This window comes from Leptosomus discolor, chromosome 1 (assembly GCF_034619465.1).
Source record: "Leptosomus discolor isolate bLepDis1 chromosome 1, bLepDis1.hap2, whole genome shotgun sequence".
NCBI classification, from domain to species: domain Eukaryota; kingdom Metazoa; phylum Chordata; class Aves; order Leptosomiformes; family Leptosomidae; genus Leptosomus; species Leptosomus discolor.
Window position 1 is genome coordinate 140,599,870 of NC_141391.1, and position 16,183 is coordinate 140,616,052.

The window sequence follows — 16,183 nt, forward strand, 5'->3', positions numbered from 1 at the left end:
TTAAAATAAAAAATCTGGAGCCTAGAAACAGTTTCAACAGTTAAACGTCACCATCCTCCCTTCTCAAAACGGGAGGTTGCTGCATTGCACCGCAGTCTGTGAGGAAGCTCTGGTACCGTATTTTTGTACTCTGATTTCTGTCCACTTGGTCAAATCGACCGGTGTTGAAAAGAAAGGCTTTAATTTAAAATCAATGTGCTTTATCCAGAAGAGGTCCTGCATTTAGATATTGGAAAATGAGGGAGCACAGTCCAACACTTGTGTTCTATTAAAGCTTTTATTAGCTAGTTTAGCTTTTCCTCACAGAATTTTTCCAGAATTCCTAGAACAGTTCTTAATATCAGAGTAAAGAGTTAAGTGTTCAAGTGAAGTTATGGAAGAAAAAAAAAAAAGAGCAGCAGCAGTTTGGCAATAATTCCTCAAATCACTGACTGCAACTTATTTAAGCCTCCTTTTTCTCCAGTAAGATTTTGTGCAACTCATCTGCATCCTCACTTGTTTTCACCCTTATTAACATAGTGACAGGAACAGCTGGATTCTTCTCATCAATTGGTGGATTAGGAACACAAACTATAAGAACATTGTTTTTTCCGGTTCTTGTGCATGGCATCTTAGGTGGAATTAGAACATTCAACAGTATGTTTCCTGCATATGAGGAGGGAAAGAGATTACAATTAGCAATTTTTCAGCTTTTACTGCAATACAGAGGTTAGTATACTTATTATATAGGGATTTAAGTTTGTGTTTGGAAGGAAGGCAATTCACAAATGTCATGTGTTCTCGTCTTACTCTTCCTTAAGCATCTGCTCACGGCCGCTGTTTTCACAGGTTTCCTTCCTCATTAGGAACGAGGAAATCTCTGAAAATACTGTGCCCTCCTTTTTACAGGGAGGAGTCTGAAGATTATCAAATCATAGTAGGGACACGCCGGAAAAAGGGAAGGGGACAAGGGAGAAGCAGCAAATGAGGAATCGAGTCACAGAGCTTAGTTTACGCTGATGCAAGTTACTCATTCTGACCAGCGAGCACAGTTCATAAGCAGAAGCAAAAAGTTAGCTTTAACACACGTACAGACGTGTTAATCTAAAACTGGACAAACTATGGCAGAGTAAGTACTGTGTATCCTCAAATCGTACGACACACCTGACGTGGTCCACCATCGGGTTACTAACAACAGCTCTACGTCAACTTGTTAAATTACGTAGGGAGTTTGAGAGCTTTGGGATTAGTGGTCTATTAAAACAGTTGCAAACAAACTCAAATCTGCTTCCACGAAAGATGCACACGTTTTGTAAACCTGGTAAATAGTTCAGAACACGGTAGTAGTATTTAGGGAAAAGTCAGTCTTCGCCTTCCTTTCCAGTTCAGTTTTTCAACACAGTGAGATTTTAGGAAAGGACTATAGCACTGTGTGAAGACAGCAAAAAGGAAAGTCTGCATCACTATGACTGCAGCAGCTTCTAGAAACCAAGGCTTGGAAACACCAAGCTCAAATGTCTTCGTGTGTGAGCTGAAGAAAAAGGAAATATTTCCTAATACAGCACCTCAGATGAAGGTAGGGGGAAAGTAAGTCAACACCATGAAAACTAGCATCAGCTAAGTGAAAATCAAGACTTGTGTTAAAGAGTAGGTAACTTGGAGAAATCAAGTTTTCACCTGCTCTATTCAAGACATTCAAATCCCCAAAGAAATGCTGAAAGCACCGATGACTCTGCTGTAGGTCTGCCTTCAGTTTTATTGCTAAGCACTGCCCTTTACCTGGCAAAACTTGTCTCCATGGAAAGACGTTAATGACTTAGAAGTGACTAACCCAGAGTCCCAGTCTCACGGGGTATTTAAAACCTGCCCCTAATGGGCCTGCAGAGACTCCACAGAGACTTGCCAGAGTGCATTATCACTGAAAGCGCGGTCAGATTTACCAAGGGCCTACAGTGCAGCGTGGCTTTAGTCCTCAGGTCTTCTATAAGCATCATACTGATTCTGTTTTATAAAAGTTGTCAAGTGCACGTGAACCCCACACACAAGTTTGTTGAAATTAGGTGGTGAGGCGTAGCAAAGGTTCTCAACAATCAATATCAAAAAACAATGATTTACACAGTTTGCGTAAACACACTACAGCCAGGTCATTACACCTGAAAAAACTTTAATACATCCAGTTCCCCCTAACTTCTAAAAGCAAAGGAACTGTTGGGTTGGTGTTTGGGGTTTTTTTCCTCTTTAGTTAGCTGTATGTGTTAATAACATTCACCTCAAAAGATATTTTGCGGAATATCACGCTGCAGGTTACTCCAATTCTGTACGGTCAACGTACCGTTTGTGATCCGACTGAAGTTGGCTAAACCACAGTTCAACAGTCGGACCCCAGCGTGCAATTTAAGAGCAATGCATAGAGCAAAGCCCTGCGTGCCTGGTCTATGCACTGCTGCCCTTCACCCCCCAGTACAGGGGATGTCTGCCCACATGGCCAACCGCTTCCACAGTCGGGATGAACTGCAGACAAGGGACAGCTTGCCTGCATCTTAGCACAAAATTTGTTCCTCTTCAGTCATCCCACCTGCTACACGTATACTGCACTGCAGACCTTAAGCCGCACTTCAAAGCCAGTCAACAAGTCAGAGAAAAGCTATTAAAAAAGGGGGGCGGGGGCAATACCCAAACACCATAACCTTTTACTTCCTTAAAACGTTTCACGTGCACTATTTTGTAATAGTCAGAGGCACCCAATTGCTTGTTCAATACTTGAAATTATTCGAGAAGTAGAAGAAAGGTTTTCCCTAATTGTGTCCATTATGCTGTGTAACAAAAAGATCCTAACGCTTAGCAGGGAATTTCACATCAAGACTTAATAACCAGAAGAAACTGACTTACCTAAATTAGTATCTGCTCGGACTAGGAGTTGAGTTTTTTCATTTCCTGCTGGTTTTAAGTGTAATGTTCCTACACCTTTCTCCTTAAATTCATTATCCTTTTTGTAGAACAGTTTGCACCTGTGCAACAAAAACCCCAAACCTTGTTTGTGCAGATATGTAGAGATTAAATGCAAAGATAGTCCCAAATACACACACACATATACCTATACATGTATACATCTGACCTGCAGTAAGCCAACAGTTTAACAATAATCAGGGGCTAACATTCTGAGTAGCATAAATCTTGATTCTCCTTGACCTTGTTTCATGTGCTAAGACAGTACTTCCAGATCAGAAAGTTAATTACTTCTGTCAGTATTGAAATGACAAACTTATTACTCTCAGGGAAAAGCAGAATGCAGGGTCTATAAGGCACAACAACTGTAAGCTACCGTTTAAAAAATACAAATTACAAACCCATAAGAACTTCCTGTATCATTCTGAAGTTATAATAAGACTTTTAAGTAGAATTTAAAACATTTTTAAGTGAAGCTCTAATAAACCTAATGCCATTCTTCACAAATTAGCGTGCACCTTTTCTCAGATAAAGCAAATGACTTTGTTGAAGGACAAATTCTGTGCCAAGTGTTAAGCAGACACGCAATTCCTTGGAGTACTGAACATGCTTTGAAAAACTGCTTCTAGTAGAGCTAGTCTCACTTTGAATTTAAAAGTACAACTTGTTTACTTCTTCATACAACAATCAGCGCTTTCCAACTGCAAAATCTTATTTTAGGCTATGCAAACAGCTGAGCACCTGCCCGATTTTTCAGAAGTACAGTACGTTATTTCTGTGGTACAAGCCCTACAATCTAAACTTACAAAACCTGAAGGCAGAGACATCTTCATTTGTAAAAAACTGATCAGAAGCAGAACACAAACTAGCTATTAGTGCTGTGTCTAAGATACACAAGAATTTTAGTAAGATCTTACACATTTTTTCTGTCATTAACTTTTTTTACAAGTATTCTATATGGCTTCCTAAAAAGCTTTATTAACTGGGAAGTCAAGAACATGTATGTCATTAGCTGTGCACTGAAGTGGTGAAGAACAGCAATATGTAAGTATGAATTTTATTCTCCAAGTTAAAGTCACTTACTTCTTTGAGTAGAAAGCATCATCCTCTTTTATTTCATTAACAATGACTTTTGGTGGCTCTTCCTCCTCCTCTTCTCCTGCTTTAAATAAAAAGTTTAATACGTTAAAGTTGCAAGCATATGATCTGGAAGGTATTTCTGGTGTTGTATGAGAACTAGCTTATGCGTGCTGTATTTGACACAGACACGTGTGGCCTGTCAGGGATTGCCAGAATATGTTCGAGTCAATGTGGACTCCGAAGCAGCTTCAGCTGCAGGAAAAAAAAGTCTTTCTTACTTTTCATTCAGCCACACCCCTCAAGCAACTTTATGCTCATCTTCATGAAAATACCCAACCCCCACCAAACAATCAAACCCCAAAAATATAAAGCTTAACAAGAAAACAGTTACAACGTTTCAAAGAATAGTTTCCACAAACATGTCCAAGTACAGCATAAGAAATGCTTCCAACAGCCAGGTTTAATTTGGGGAAGGGAATTAATTGCAGGAATGACAGCCAGGAGACAGTGGCAGGATTATGCCTTTCCAGTCCCTCAACTGCTAGGATTTCTATCAGCTTGCTGTACCCATCTTAGGTAAACAGCAGAGTAAAATTGTCAGGTAGGACCTAACTTTATTGGTCTATTAAGTAAGATGTATGAAATTGTTCTACATCTTATTCGTTTTACTGAGGGGATCGCGTGATAAACCTATTGGGAAAAGCAGCAGGATCGAAATGTCCTGCAGGCTCACAGATGAACACTGCAGTTTCATCATTTCAAGTCTTATATTCAGTGAAAGAATTATATTCTATTACAGAATGTATAAATCTGACAGAAATACATAGGTTTTGGTAACCATACACTTCTAGTGTTATTTCAACAGTATGCAAGACTGAGGTATTTCCAGATTAGTGGTACAGGTTTGCACTTTAAAGGTGAAGAACCATTACGATCTAGTTCAACTTAGTATTATTTCATCTTTGCAGTATTCTTAAGTCACATACATTCACAGCTTACCATTAAAATCATCATTTCAAATAGATTTTACCTTTATCATCGCTACTGCCACTTTCTGTCTGAGCGTCTGATACACTGGTGGATACTGCAGCAGCAGACTTAGCCTGGTTTGCATCTTTTCCAAACAAACCTGAATTCCCAGGAGAAAATGAGAAACTACCAAGTGTTCCTGAACTAAGGGAACCCAAAACAGAACTGTCGACACTCTTGCCAAAATTAAATGAGACTGTTGATGTAGCTCCTAACGATAGGTCTTTTTTTTCTGATGCAGCTTCAGGTTTTTTGTCCGAGGTATCCTCAGTTTTGTTGTTGTTAAACAAAAATGTTGATCCTTGCTGTAGCTTTGAATTCCCAAATGCAGAAACAGACGGAGTGCCAGGTGTCTTGTTGCTTTCGTTTTCGGAGCCACTATCACTACTGCTGCCGTGTTGCTGTTCAATGTTTGCTAAATACTTCTCGTAGTCTCTAAAGATCGGCGTCAGGTCACATAGTGGGTTTGTGTTCACATGCTTAACTATCCAGTCACGCACAGAACAGTTTAAAGCTGCTAACTGTTTGTGGTAAACACTGGAGCTACAAACTTTACTCTGAGCATAACCAGATGAAGATGGTTGACTGCCACCATTAGCTTTTGGGCTTGCAGCCTTTTTCTCAGTAAATGCAGTAGTCGTAGGACCATTTGACATTGTGGATCCTATTAGAAGAAAAACAATGTTTAGAAGATTCTTTCTCACCCACCCCACCCCCCCCGAAAGCAGAGTTCTCATAAAAGCCTAACTAATGTTCTCAGTATTTCTTATCAAGTCACTCATTCTTGCTCAGTTATGCACGTTCTCTTGGATCACACCACCACGTACCAGATACTGTGGTCCAAGTAAACGGACAATGCTGCGAAACAGACCTAAGCTCGCCAGGTTTAGAAAAGCCAGTCAGTTCAGGGGCAGACAAACTAGATGGAGCACACGGTTGTACACGAAAAAAATCCAAAGAAATCTTGTACAGAATAACATTAAAAAAACTTTTGTATTTCACCAAAACCTCCGAAATATTAATTCAAGCTTTACCAAGCTGTAACAGTTATTAAAACAAAATATTCACTCATCTCTTGCTACTTGTGCTTTAAAAAACTCCGAACGCACTAGATCACGATTTTGCACATTTTTGAGTGGTTTCCACATAAAAACAGTAATAAGCAAATTCAGAAAATCCTCATTAAATATTTAAGTTTCTCCTAATTTATTTAAGCTCACTGAAATCTAAGTTACTCTAATTACACCATTTCTATTCTGTGGCACACTGGCTCTAGAACACCGTGGCACGATTAACGTTTCTGCATCTCCAACACAATTAGATAGAACTAATATTCTTCAGGGACTACCAAATCATGAGACTGGAGTTAGACTTGCCAAAGTATTTCCAGTGTCTTAAAATGTAGATATAAATGTAACAGATAAAATGCTAGTAAGACTGTTTGCAGTTTAAGACGTGCAGGGAAAAAAGGTTAAGACTTTACCTACACAGCACATATTTACCAAGAACTGCAAAAAATACAGAAACGAGACCTTAAAAAAAAAAAAATCACATAAAGAAACTGCAGTCCTACTAAATGGACATTTTCCATTGTAGGTATTTTTTTTAAATTAAATTCAGAGAATTGAGACAATTACTTAAATGGAACATTCTACCAGCTGTTTTATACTATTCAGAGAGCGTCTTAGCCAATGTCTTCCATTCCCATTTGTGCCTAAACAGCTTTTACCTCCAGTATTAGATCAAACACAAGTTCAGTTTCCACCTCTTAAAACTGCATGCATTTGATAACTGGTCCCTCCAGCAGTCTCAAATCTTTTTAAAGAAATCTTACAAAGAGGAATCAAGTCTCAAAACAGAACTACAGGGTTGTTTGAATTTGTTTTTTCACTACTAAACTAACCCTACAGATTTTAAGGCCAAATTCAATAAATACGTATGCTTACTGCAAACTTACCAAATGCTGATTGTGTTTCGGAGGTGGTCTTTAAACTGCTGAAAGGAGTGCTAGAGACACTACCGCTTCCATTAGACAGCCCTTCTAAAGGCTTTATTCCTGCACCATTACCAAATCCGCCGAAGCCACCTCCTCCTTTTCCAGGAGGCAATATAAAGCCTTTAAACCCTTTAAAAGCTCCTCCACTTTCAGACTGGGGAGGGGGGAAAAGGAGAAAAAAAAAAAACAAACAAGAAAAAAAAAGAGAGACAACCAGTTATATAAATCTCCTCTACAAAAATCCTATCACCACTTGATATTTCATTTATTTTACCCTGGTTCCACGTGTCATTTTGTGTATTATTCTAAGTCAGCTATGTAAACAAAGTTAATAGCTTCCTTATGACACATATTGCTACTATTTTTAAGACTCAGATGTCTGGTATGAAAATAAACTAGATCGAGGAAGCGGATACATAGAAGTTGTTCAGAGCAGCGGATGTGTTTGACTACCTATTTAGACATTCATAGCATCTTGTTTTCTTTAAATAATTACATAGCAATATATAACTGCAGGAGTATTTTCAGCAACTTTTCGCATTTACAACCGCAATCAGGAGTCCAACACTTCAAGCCACTCATCACAACAGCATATTTTGTAGTCACCTGTGTAACGTTTAAGTGATTTACCCAAAACACTCCAATGTGACTGGTGGCAGAAGCAAAGATAAGACTGTACTTGATAACATAATATGTATGCTTTCTGCAGCCTTTCCATTACCTAGTTCCGAGCACTATCTTTACAACTGTATTATTTTATGGTATAGTTTCCTAATGTTTTTAAAAGATACACTGTGATTAACACACAAACAGGCACTGCCACTTTTAGGTACTATGTATAATGTCTTTTGAGGTCATGAACACTTATTACTGGAAGTGGATTTCCAACATCTCTGGAAAGCCATCAGAGGAAATGAATTGCTTCTGAGTTTCATCTGCTTTTGCCACTGAAGAAATAGCAAAACTTACCAATTTTAGGTTCTATCCCAGCATCTGGCCTTATGGGTCTGGGCTCTTTTTTTCCTTTGCGCTTTACCTTTCCCAGTGCCGTCCTGTTTCTTGTTTCTAGGTAGCTATTTTTATTCTGTCTCTCTTTGATCAGTCCTACCTACCTCCCTCTCTGGACATTCAAGTTAAACTGCAGTCTTTTTCTTTGCTCCAGTTAGGAACATCAGTAAATTTCAAGTTTACCTTTCTGTAAATGTTTCAGAGGTTTCTTATGCAACCTCAGCTGTGCTGCCACCTCTTCTGTTTTTCAGACTTTGCCCAACCTATCCTAGCTCTTCTTCCAGCTTCAATCTCTCAGTAGCTGGCTCCCAGCCTCCTCACTATTTCTTCTACAATCATCAGGTCCCTTTCCTCAGCCAGTTTTGCTTTTCCTGTTCCTTTTGCCACTGAATCTCTCCTGTTCAATTTGTGGTTTATTTCTTGCATCACCTCTTCCCAGTACAAATCCTTTAATTAACTTCATCCTCTACCACATTCGTGGCTAAAACTACTATAGGCAAAAGTGGGATAAGACAGCTTCCTCATTTACATTGCCTGGACAGCAGAACGAAAATCAAAAGCCCAGGAGAAAACTATCTAGCCCCTAATTGTCCCTAGTCCCATTCAATCCAAAAGCAATTTGAGTGATAGGTAAAGTTTTTGTCCTCTTTGTAACACAGTCCGTGCCCTGTTGAAAGAACGTTTCATAGAAAGATATGTACAACAAAGCAGCTGTCAGATTTCTGAAAGGACTACAATTTGGTTGAACTGGGTTAATGCTTTCACAGGGACTAAACCTGTATCAAAGGCCAACTCCCTTTCAATTTTCAATTTGTTATTGCAAAGAGTAGGTGGCACTAAAGCTCTTCACAGGGGAAAGGAAAAAAAAAAGTAATAGCATACTTAACAAAAGACATATTTTTCATTCTCAGAACAGCTTAATATTTTGGCTTTTACTTATTCAGCCCCTGAGACATCCCCCAGCCCTCCAGTATGGGTAACGCGTAACTTTCCATTTCCAGGCTTCCACCTCTGCAAAACTGGAGCAGTTCGAATGCTTTTAACCCATCTGTAGATGACACTGTGTCTGAAACACTCTGCATTTATACTGCAAAAACACACATCTCTCTCCACCCAGTCAATACTAGCATTACCCATTTTTCATTCTAGCCTTATTCTTGCTGTGGAACAGTAAGCGGAAATTAATTTGCATGCATGAGCTGGCTAATTGCATATACCTTCTGAACAGCAGCTTTATAAAGTACTATTACAAGCCCAAATAAGTAAAAACCTGAGCACAGATGTCGTATTTTGCAGCTGAGTCAAACTATAACACTAATGCTCAGTGATTACATTACCTCTGATCCAACATTTCGGCGCTTTGCTTTTTTAATAGCTCTGTTCTTCAGGACTTCTTCACTAGCTACTGAGAATGTTCCCACCTTTAAGAGGAAGTTATGAAATCATTAGTGAAATTCTCAAGAGCGCATAAAGTCATCATAGCCTGAAGAAATGGCCGAGGTCAGTTTTTGAACACAACTGTAACACTGCTCCCTGACAAATAAAGGAATAAAAAAATAAATTTTTTAAAAAAAAAAAAAAAAACAACAAAAGACCAACTACCCAGAAAATACCGTACTGTGATTAGCTTGTCAGCTGCTTGGACATTAGTTGATACTTTCAAAACCCTGTCTGTCTTATGGTGCGTTACATTTCCCTTTGTGGAATCTTGATTTTGTTACAACAAATAATTCAATTTTTTTTTTTTTTCTTAAAAAAAAAAAACAAAGCCATAACATATCTTTGTTGAAGGTAATCAGTATCACACTGTTACAAACAATCTTCAATTTGGAGAAGGTATATTGAGATGTGTGCTGTAAGTCAGTCTCCTGCAGTCTGTTGTAGTTCAAGTATTAGCAAAGGCAGCTAATGACTAATTACTACCCTTTAAAAACCGAGGAAATCAAGTTTTCTTATATTCAAATTTCTGTCAGTTTTCTTTCTCACATTTTATAGGCCTAAACATTTAATACTTTTAGTAGCACAGAAGCTAGCAGAGTTTGTTCTAGGATAATACATAAGCCTTAAGTAAGTATGAGACACTAAATATGAAAGTCTCTTTTTACAATCAGATAAAAAGTATCATTTGACTATTTGCTTAATTCCCCTGACTGTGCAGGGACATTCAGCTAAGCACTCCAATTAACATATTTCTGAAATTAACTATTACTGACCTTTAAAAGCCATGAGACATGAAGAAAATTTATCTCAAGAAATCAAAACCACTTTTCTGTGAACTCAATAAATACCCATCACACATCTGAAGAGTTCAAAAGCATTATGCATTTTAACAAGCCTGAGGTTCCCTTCAGAAATGTAAAGTTCCTTTCCCCTCAGCTGCTGATGTCATTTTAACCATTAAAAGCTGCTTTGCCATATGATCTGCATATACCAGAAGCTTTATTGAAAAAAAAAAAATAATCACTTATATAAAATTATATGTAATTGCTACACTTTTAACCAATTCTACTGTAGATTTCACCCAGAAGACAGATAGCACATGTAAATAACTACCCTAATACCTGCAGGGGTGGGATCTAATGCCTATCTTACCTCCTCAGCTTCATCCTCCTGATCCCAGTTTCTGTCAGTCAGTTCCTTCTCTGCAATTCTCTTTGCCATTTTTCCACACCTGTGCAGAAGAAAAAACCAAAATGCATAGAATCAATTGCACAGAGATTAAATTCTAAGCAACAGTGATCTTCAATTTGTATTACTAAGAACAAATAATGGGAATCAGAGTTAATATAAAAGCAGGTCAAAATTGGAATGACAGTTGAAAACCATGTGTTTCTAACAACTGTTGTGGCAACAACAATCACAAGCACTTGAGATTACAGTTGTGGTGATTAGCCATATTTGATCTTCAATTTAAGCAACAATAGAAAAATGCAGTTCAATTATGGGATAAGTTTTCTTTAGCAGCAGTGCTGGCTAGAGAAATTCCTTTCAGTCCCATAACCCATATACCTGGTCACCACTTACTCTGAAGGGTTGTAGGGAAAAAAAAAATTTAAAAAAGGAAAAAAAGATCTGGTTAAAGCATTCCGTATCTTACTCCATCTTGCCTCAGGATACCCATGTATGCAGCGAGAGAAAAGTAAGTTGCTTTATACCATCTAAAGTAAGTACTGATGAGGACCTACAGAAGCAACTGGATAAAAAGCTCACATATAAACAAAGACAATGCTCTCCTACAAAAAACAGGACCAGCAGAATATTACCAATTAGAAATCCGAAGAATTCTGTTACAAATACATTGGATTATTCTTCCTCCAAAGGACACAAAGTGCACCATGGATTTTAATGCAATTACCGTAAGCAGCCAATCATTATGCTATTATCTCTGCAATGTAAAGGAAAATCAACTTTGGAGAAGGAATGTCTGTAATAGTTCTAACTTGTAAGCTCCATTTTACTATAGTACAAATTATCAGCTGTGTACAAAACCAAAGAATAAACCCAGCTATGATATTTTGTATCTGAAAGACCTGGCAAGCAATCCCATTACGCAAATTTTGTATGAAAACACAGGGTTTGTTGGGTTTTGTTTGTTTTTTTTTTTTTTAAACTAACTATGGTTGTATTATCTGACACTAAATAAGAAAACTTCAAAGAAAAGCTGTCGTTTTGCAGCCATTTAAATCTCAAGCAAGCACAAAAATTAAAACTCTTCAAAAAAACCCTCTTAGGTTTGTGATTAAGACCTGGCCAGATTAAAAAAAAAAATTCCACAAATAGTTGAATTTCAGAGCCAAAAATTGTAACAATACATGGTTAGAGAACATCTTCTTTAGCTGATGAAATATTTTGAAACAGAACAGTAAATCCAGCTGCACAGCAGGCTTACAGAGGTCACACATCAAAGTAATGAATTTTGGCCTGACACACTTCACTAATAAGGTCAAGTTATTAGGATCTTTTGGAAGTACAGTGAAAATAGATTGTTTTGTGTAAACTACGAAACGCCCTAATCCACACTATCCTGAATGTAGAGGTCCTGCCGTGCTCTGCTTGATTCTCTGCAGACTAGGGAACTATTTAAAGCTAACCCACTGAAAATAAATATTATTTTAAAGTCATATTGGCTCCCCAGTGCAGTCTCCCACAAGGGTATACAACCACTAGCAACCAGAGGAAGGCAAGATTGTATCTCTTCGGCAGCAGCCAGAGCTCAAAGGCTAGTAAAACACCATCAGATTCCAGGGAAACTCAAATTACCACTGTTAACCCAGCCACTGAAGCATGACCAGCACATTAACTACAAAACCTGTTCTCCACTAATAGAAGGGTAAACCTGTTGGCCCTGCCTCCAGGTTCTTCGCACCCACCTGTGTGTACTTCTCTACATCAATACTGAAAACAGGAGCAGACAACAGAATCTAAGATACATGAAGAGAGGAGCAAAAAAATTTTAGACACATTTTCTAACCTGTGAAACAAGAAGCAACACAAAACCGCCTCAATCTGATATTCACAACCTTCCAGCAGTTTTTGTAGCAAGTGGTCTGAACAGGCTGAGACGGGACTATTTTGAGAAACAAAAATCCATGGATGCCTGGACATGGTCCTGTGCAACCTGCTGTAGGTGACCCTGCTTTAGCTGGGGGGTTGGACTAGATGATCTCCAGAGGTCCCTCCCAACCCCTACCATTCTGTGGTTCTGTGAAACAACTCTCTTTATTAAAAAAAATATATATATAAAAAGAAAAGGGAACCAACACCACTATATAGACGTTTTATTGAACTACCAAAAACCACCCAGTAACTACAGCTGCCCTATGTAATGCAGCAGTTTGAGAACCAGCCATAACATCTACATCCCACAACATCACCTATCTACCGTAAGGCTACCAAAACTCGCACTGTTGGAGCGCCCAACCTAAAAGCAGGCGGCAAAAGTAGTCGCTGGTGCCCCCTCACACTTGCAAGACTGAAGCGGTGCGGTGGGGTGACACGCACCCGCGCCGCAGACGCTTCTCCGTCCCGAGCTGCGTTAGGGAACAAGAAGGGCCCGCGGAAGGCGGGCTGCCGCCGGGCAGCTGACCCGCGTTTCTCTTTTCCTGAGAAGAGCTTCGGTTTCGGCGTAGGCTCTTTGGGTTTAAGACACAAAGTCTCGCTCGCTGCCTTTCCAAAAGCCGAGCTGCAGTCCCGTCCTAACACCCCAAGTTCCTCCCTCCCACCCTGCACACGGTGCGGAGCAGCTCTGCGCTTTTTAAACACCGGGATGCATTTCTAACCCCCCCCCCCCCCGCCCCGCTGCAGCTCGCCAAAATGCCATCGCCCCCCAACACGGCGAACCAGGCCCCATGGAGCCCCGCAGGGTGACCTCCCTCCCTGCTCAGCATCCCTCCAGCTCGCACCCCTCCCGACTGAGGCCCGGCGGGTGACATCCGCGGCCGGGTCATCCCTTCTCCTCACCCCTGTTTGAAATCCACGCGCTCTCCTGAAGGAAGGCGACACCGGCGCCCGGCCTGCGCCCAGCCGGGGAGGCGACACCCGCCCGCGGCGGGACGCACGCAGGGCCAGGCGCCCCGTGGGAGGCACCAACGCGCCGACCGGCAACGCGGACGACCTCCCTCCGGGGACGGACGCCCGCCCGCAGCACCCCACCTGGGCCGCCCGCCGGCCTCAGCCCTGCCCCGCGCTGTGCCCCATCCCCCGCCGCGCACGCAAAAGGCACCGGGGAGGGCGATCACGGGAGCGGAGAGGGGAGGAGAGAGCTGGCACTTACCCTGGCGGGGCGGCGGGGCCGGGCGGCGCTGGGCTGCGGGGCCGAGGCTGCGGCTGCGGCGGGCGGGAGGCGGAGTCTGCACGCAGGCTGCCCGGGCCCGGAGCCCGCTCACCATCCCCCGGCCGGGCCCTCCTCCGCGTTTAGCCGGCACCGCTTAACCCCCGGTGTCAGGCCGCCACCATTTCGTCCCTCCTGAGAAACGGGGAAGGAAATCGTTTTAAAAAGCAGAGAGGCACCGTCCGCCGCCGTCCCCTCGGCCGCCACCACCGCGCATGCGCTCCCCTCCTCCCGCGGCCGGCACTGCGCGGCGCGAAGCAAGAGGCGGAGCCGGCGGCAGCGGCGGCTGCCCCGCAAGCCGACCGCTGGGGCGCGGGTCACATGGCCACCGCCGGCCAATAGGCGGGCTAGTTTTGCCAACGGCCGGCTCGGCCGCGCATGCTCCCTGCGGAACGGATGGGTCTCGCGCCGGCCGTTCGAATTTTCGTCACGTGGCCGGCGCCTTCATTTCCCACCCTCGCTCCCGCTTCCGGCGCGGGTTTGCGCGACGCGGGGCGGCCGGTGCCGCGGAGGCGCCTCAGCCCCGGGTTAGGCCGCGTACCGGGTGGAGGGGTGCCGGGCCAGGCGCGGCCGGGTGGCGGGGCGCGCCCTGCGCCAGCCGTGCCCGCTTCCGCCGGCCGCAGCTGCCGCTGACTCACGGGGCGGGGCCGGCCGCGGCCTGGCTTGCGGCGGGAGAAGCGGTTGCTTGCCGGGCGCTGTGCGTGACGGACCTCGGCTCGCCTGCTGCCGGCCTCGTGGCCTTTTCTCCCCACGGTGCTGCAGTACGTGGCGTTGGTGCTGGTGCGAGGGGGCTGGAGGGGAGGCAGCTTCGTCCGCTGTAGTTACGGGTTGAAAACAGCAGCTCGCTGCTGGTTTCAGTCGTGTACAGCAGTCACGTTCTGCCTTAGGACAGTAAAAGTGATGGCAATCGGAGTAAACCGAAAAGCTGCAGTTCTCTTGTCCTGCTTTAGGTGCTAGTTTACTGCTAAGGCAGGATGCTGTGCTATGCTTGCAGCCTGAAACGCCTTAACTTTTTTTTTTTATAAGAAAAAAGGCAAGAAATTCTTACAGAGAACTTGCTTTTCTAAAGCATATAAATTAATTAAATTAATTAAGTGGTGGGAAAAACAAATAAAAAACCCCTTTAGCAGTAGGCAAGAGGCACTGGTAGTTGTATCTGGGACCCTAAGGCTCCTGAGGTGTAGGCCTACTCCCCAGTTGGGTTACCTAGTCTTAACCTTCAAGCAATTTATTTTCACCAGGTGTTTTTCTTATCTATAGAATGTACAAATATTTTGAACTATCTCCAGGTAAAAATTTGGAAAACTCATTTTAGTCTCTCTCCTGGGATTTCAGATGCAGTATTTTAAAATATGTGTCTCACTGCATAATGATGGCATAAACCAGTGTTAATTCTTTGAACTTAAATGTTTCCCAAGTGAAAAAATAGGACTGTAACGGTGACAAAGTCTTTAACTGGCACTCAGCTGGTTTAGGTCCCATTTATGTTTAGGTCACATCAGTGACTCCGTTGCAGAAATCACCAGATTTAGGATTTTAGGATACTGCTTGGAAGTCCCCTTACTTTTCCCATCTTGATTTGAATATCAAGAATTCTAATTAGTGGATATTAGTAGGAGAGACTAATGATTATTTTGGGAAGATAAGTCTCAAATAGAATAAATGATCAAATATAAAATAAAATCTGTATATTGCCGATGCTGCTAGCACAACCCTTTAAAGTCCTAGACCTAAGACCTGTTAGTGGTTGGAAACAAGAATAATGTGTTATAGTCCAAGATGTCTGCTAGACAGGATTAATTATGGTACCTATTGTGTATAATCTTTGAATCATGACCAAAGCAGGTACGAGCCAAGAGCCTGTGAGCCAAGGACATGTTCCTTGACCAAACATGGTCAATTCGAGGAGTGGTCGAGACCTCTGACTCAGGGACCACCTACCCAAATTACACCACCTACTCAAAAGAGAACAATAGAAGACTAGGACAGAGGCTGCATGCTGATTTGCATCAGAAGCGAGAAAAGAAGAACCAATCATCGAGAGAGTAATAATGAATATGCATTGTATAGACTGAATATGTATGAATTTAATATATAAATATTTGTTGATTGCAATGTGCAGGCGGACATCTTTGGGAAGGATCCCATGTCCCCGGTGCGCACCGTGTGCATTGTTAATAAAGGACGTCTCTACTTATCTAACTGTGTAGACAAGTTTTTCTTTCCACTGCAGATTTGCAACAACTCCATGTAGTTTTAATATTTCCTTTAATCCAGGAACACTATAATCATCTTTAAATTTTCTGTTGTATTGT

General features: G+C 42.0%; 1 protein-coding gene across 2 annotated transcripts; it reads right to left on the reverse strand.

Annotated features, from left to right (window-relative positions):
- Positions 1–258: 258 nt before the first annotated feature.
- NUP50 (nucleoporin 50) lies at positions 259–13,841 on the reverse strand. 2 transcript variants are annotated; one of them, XM_086478983.1, is made up of 8 exons: positions 13,812–13,841; positions 10,631–10,709; positions 9,376–9,459; positions 6,992–7,184; positions 5,036–5,698; positions 4,009–4,084; positions 2,869–2,987; positions 259–645 (listed from the first exon to the last, which is right to left on the reverse strand). In XM_086478983.1, the coding sequence occupies exons 2-8, from the start codon at positions 10,697–10,699 to the stop codon at positions 443–445; spliced, it is 1,407 nt and encodes a 468-aa protein (XP_086335109.1). In that variant the 5' UTR covers positions 10,700–10,709; positions 13,812–13,841; the 3' UTR covers positions 259–442. The 2 variants fall into 2 exon arrangements, with proteins under 2 accessions (XP_086335109.1, XP_086335102.1); XM_086478976.1 differs by having other exon boundaries at positions 4,009–4,087.
- Between the last annotated feature and the right edge of the window lie 2,342 nt (positions 13,842–16,183).

Bases quoted from the DNA above. Each gene is read 5' to 3' on its own strand.
- NUP50 (XM_086478976.1), bottom strand. From the start codon at position 10,699: ATGGCAAAGAGAATTGCAGAGAAGGAACTGACTGACAGAAACTGGGAT. The intron at 9,460-10,630 runs GTAAGATAGGCA...TTCCTCTTAAAG, and splicing joins AGGAGGATGAAGCTGAGGAG to GTGGGAACATTCTCAGTAGC. The intron at 646-2,868 runs GTAAGTCAGTTT...CCTCATATGCAG, and splicing joins CCGAGCAGATACTAATTTAG to GAAACATACTGTTGAATGTT.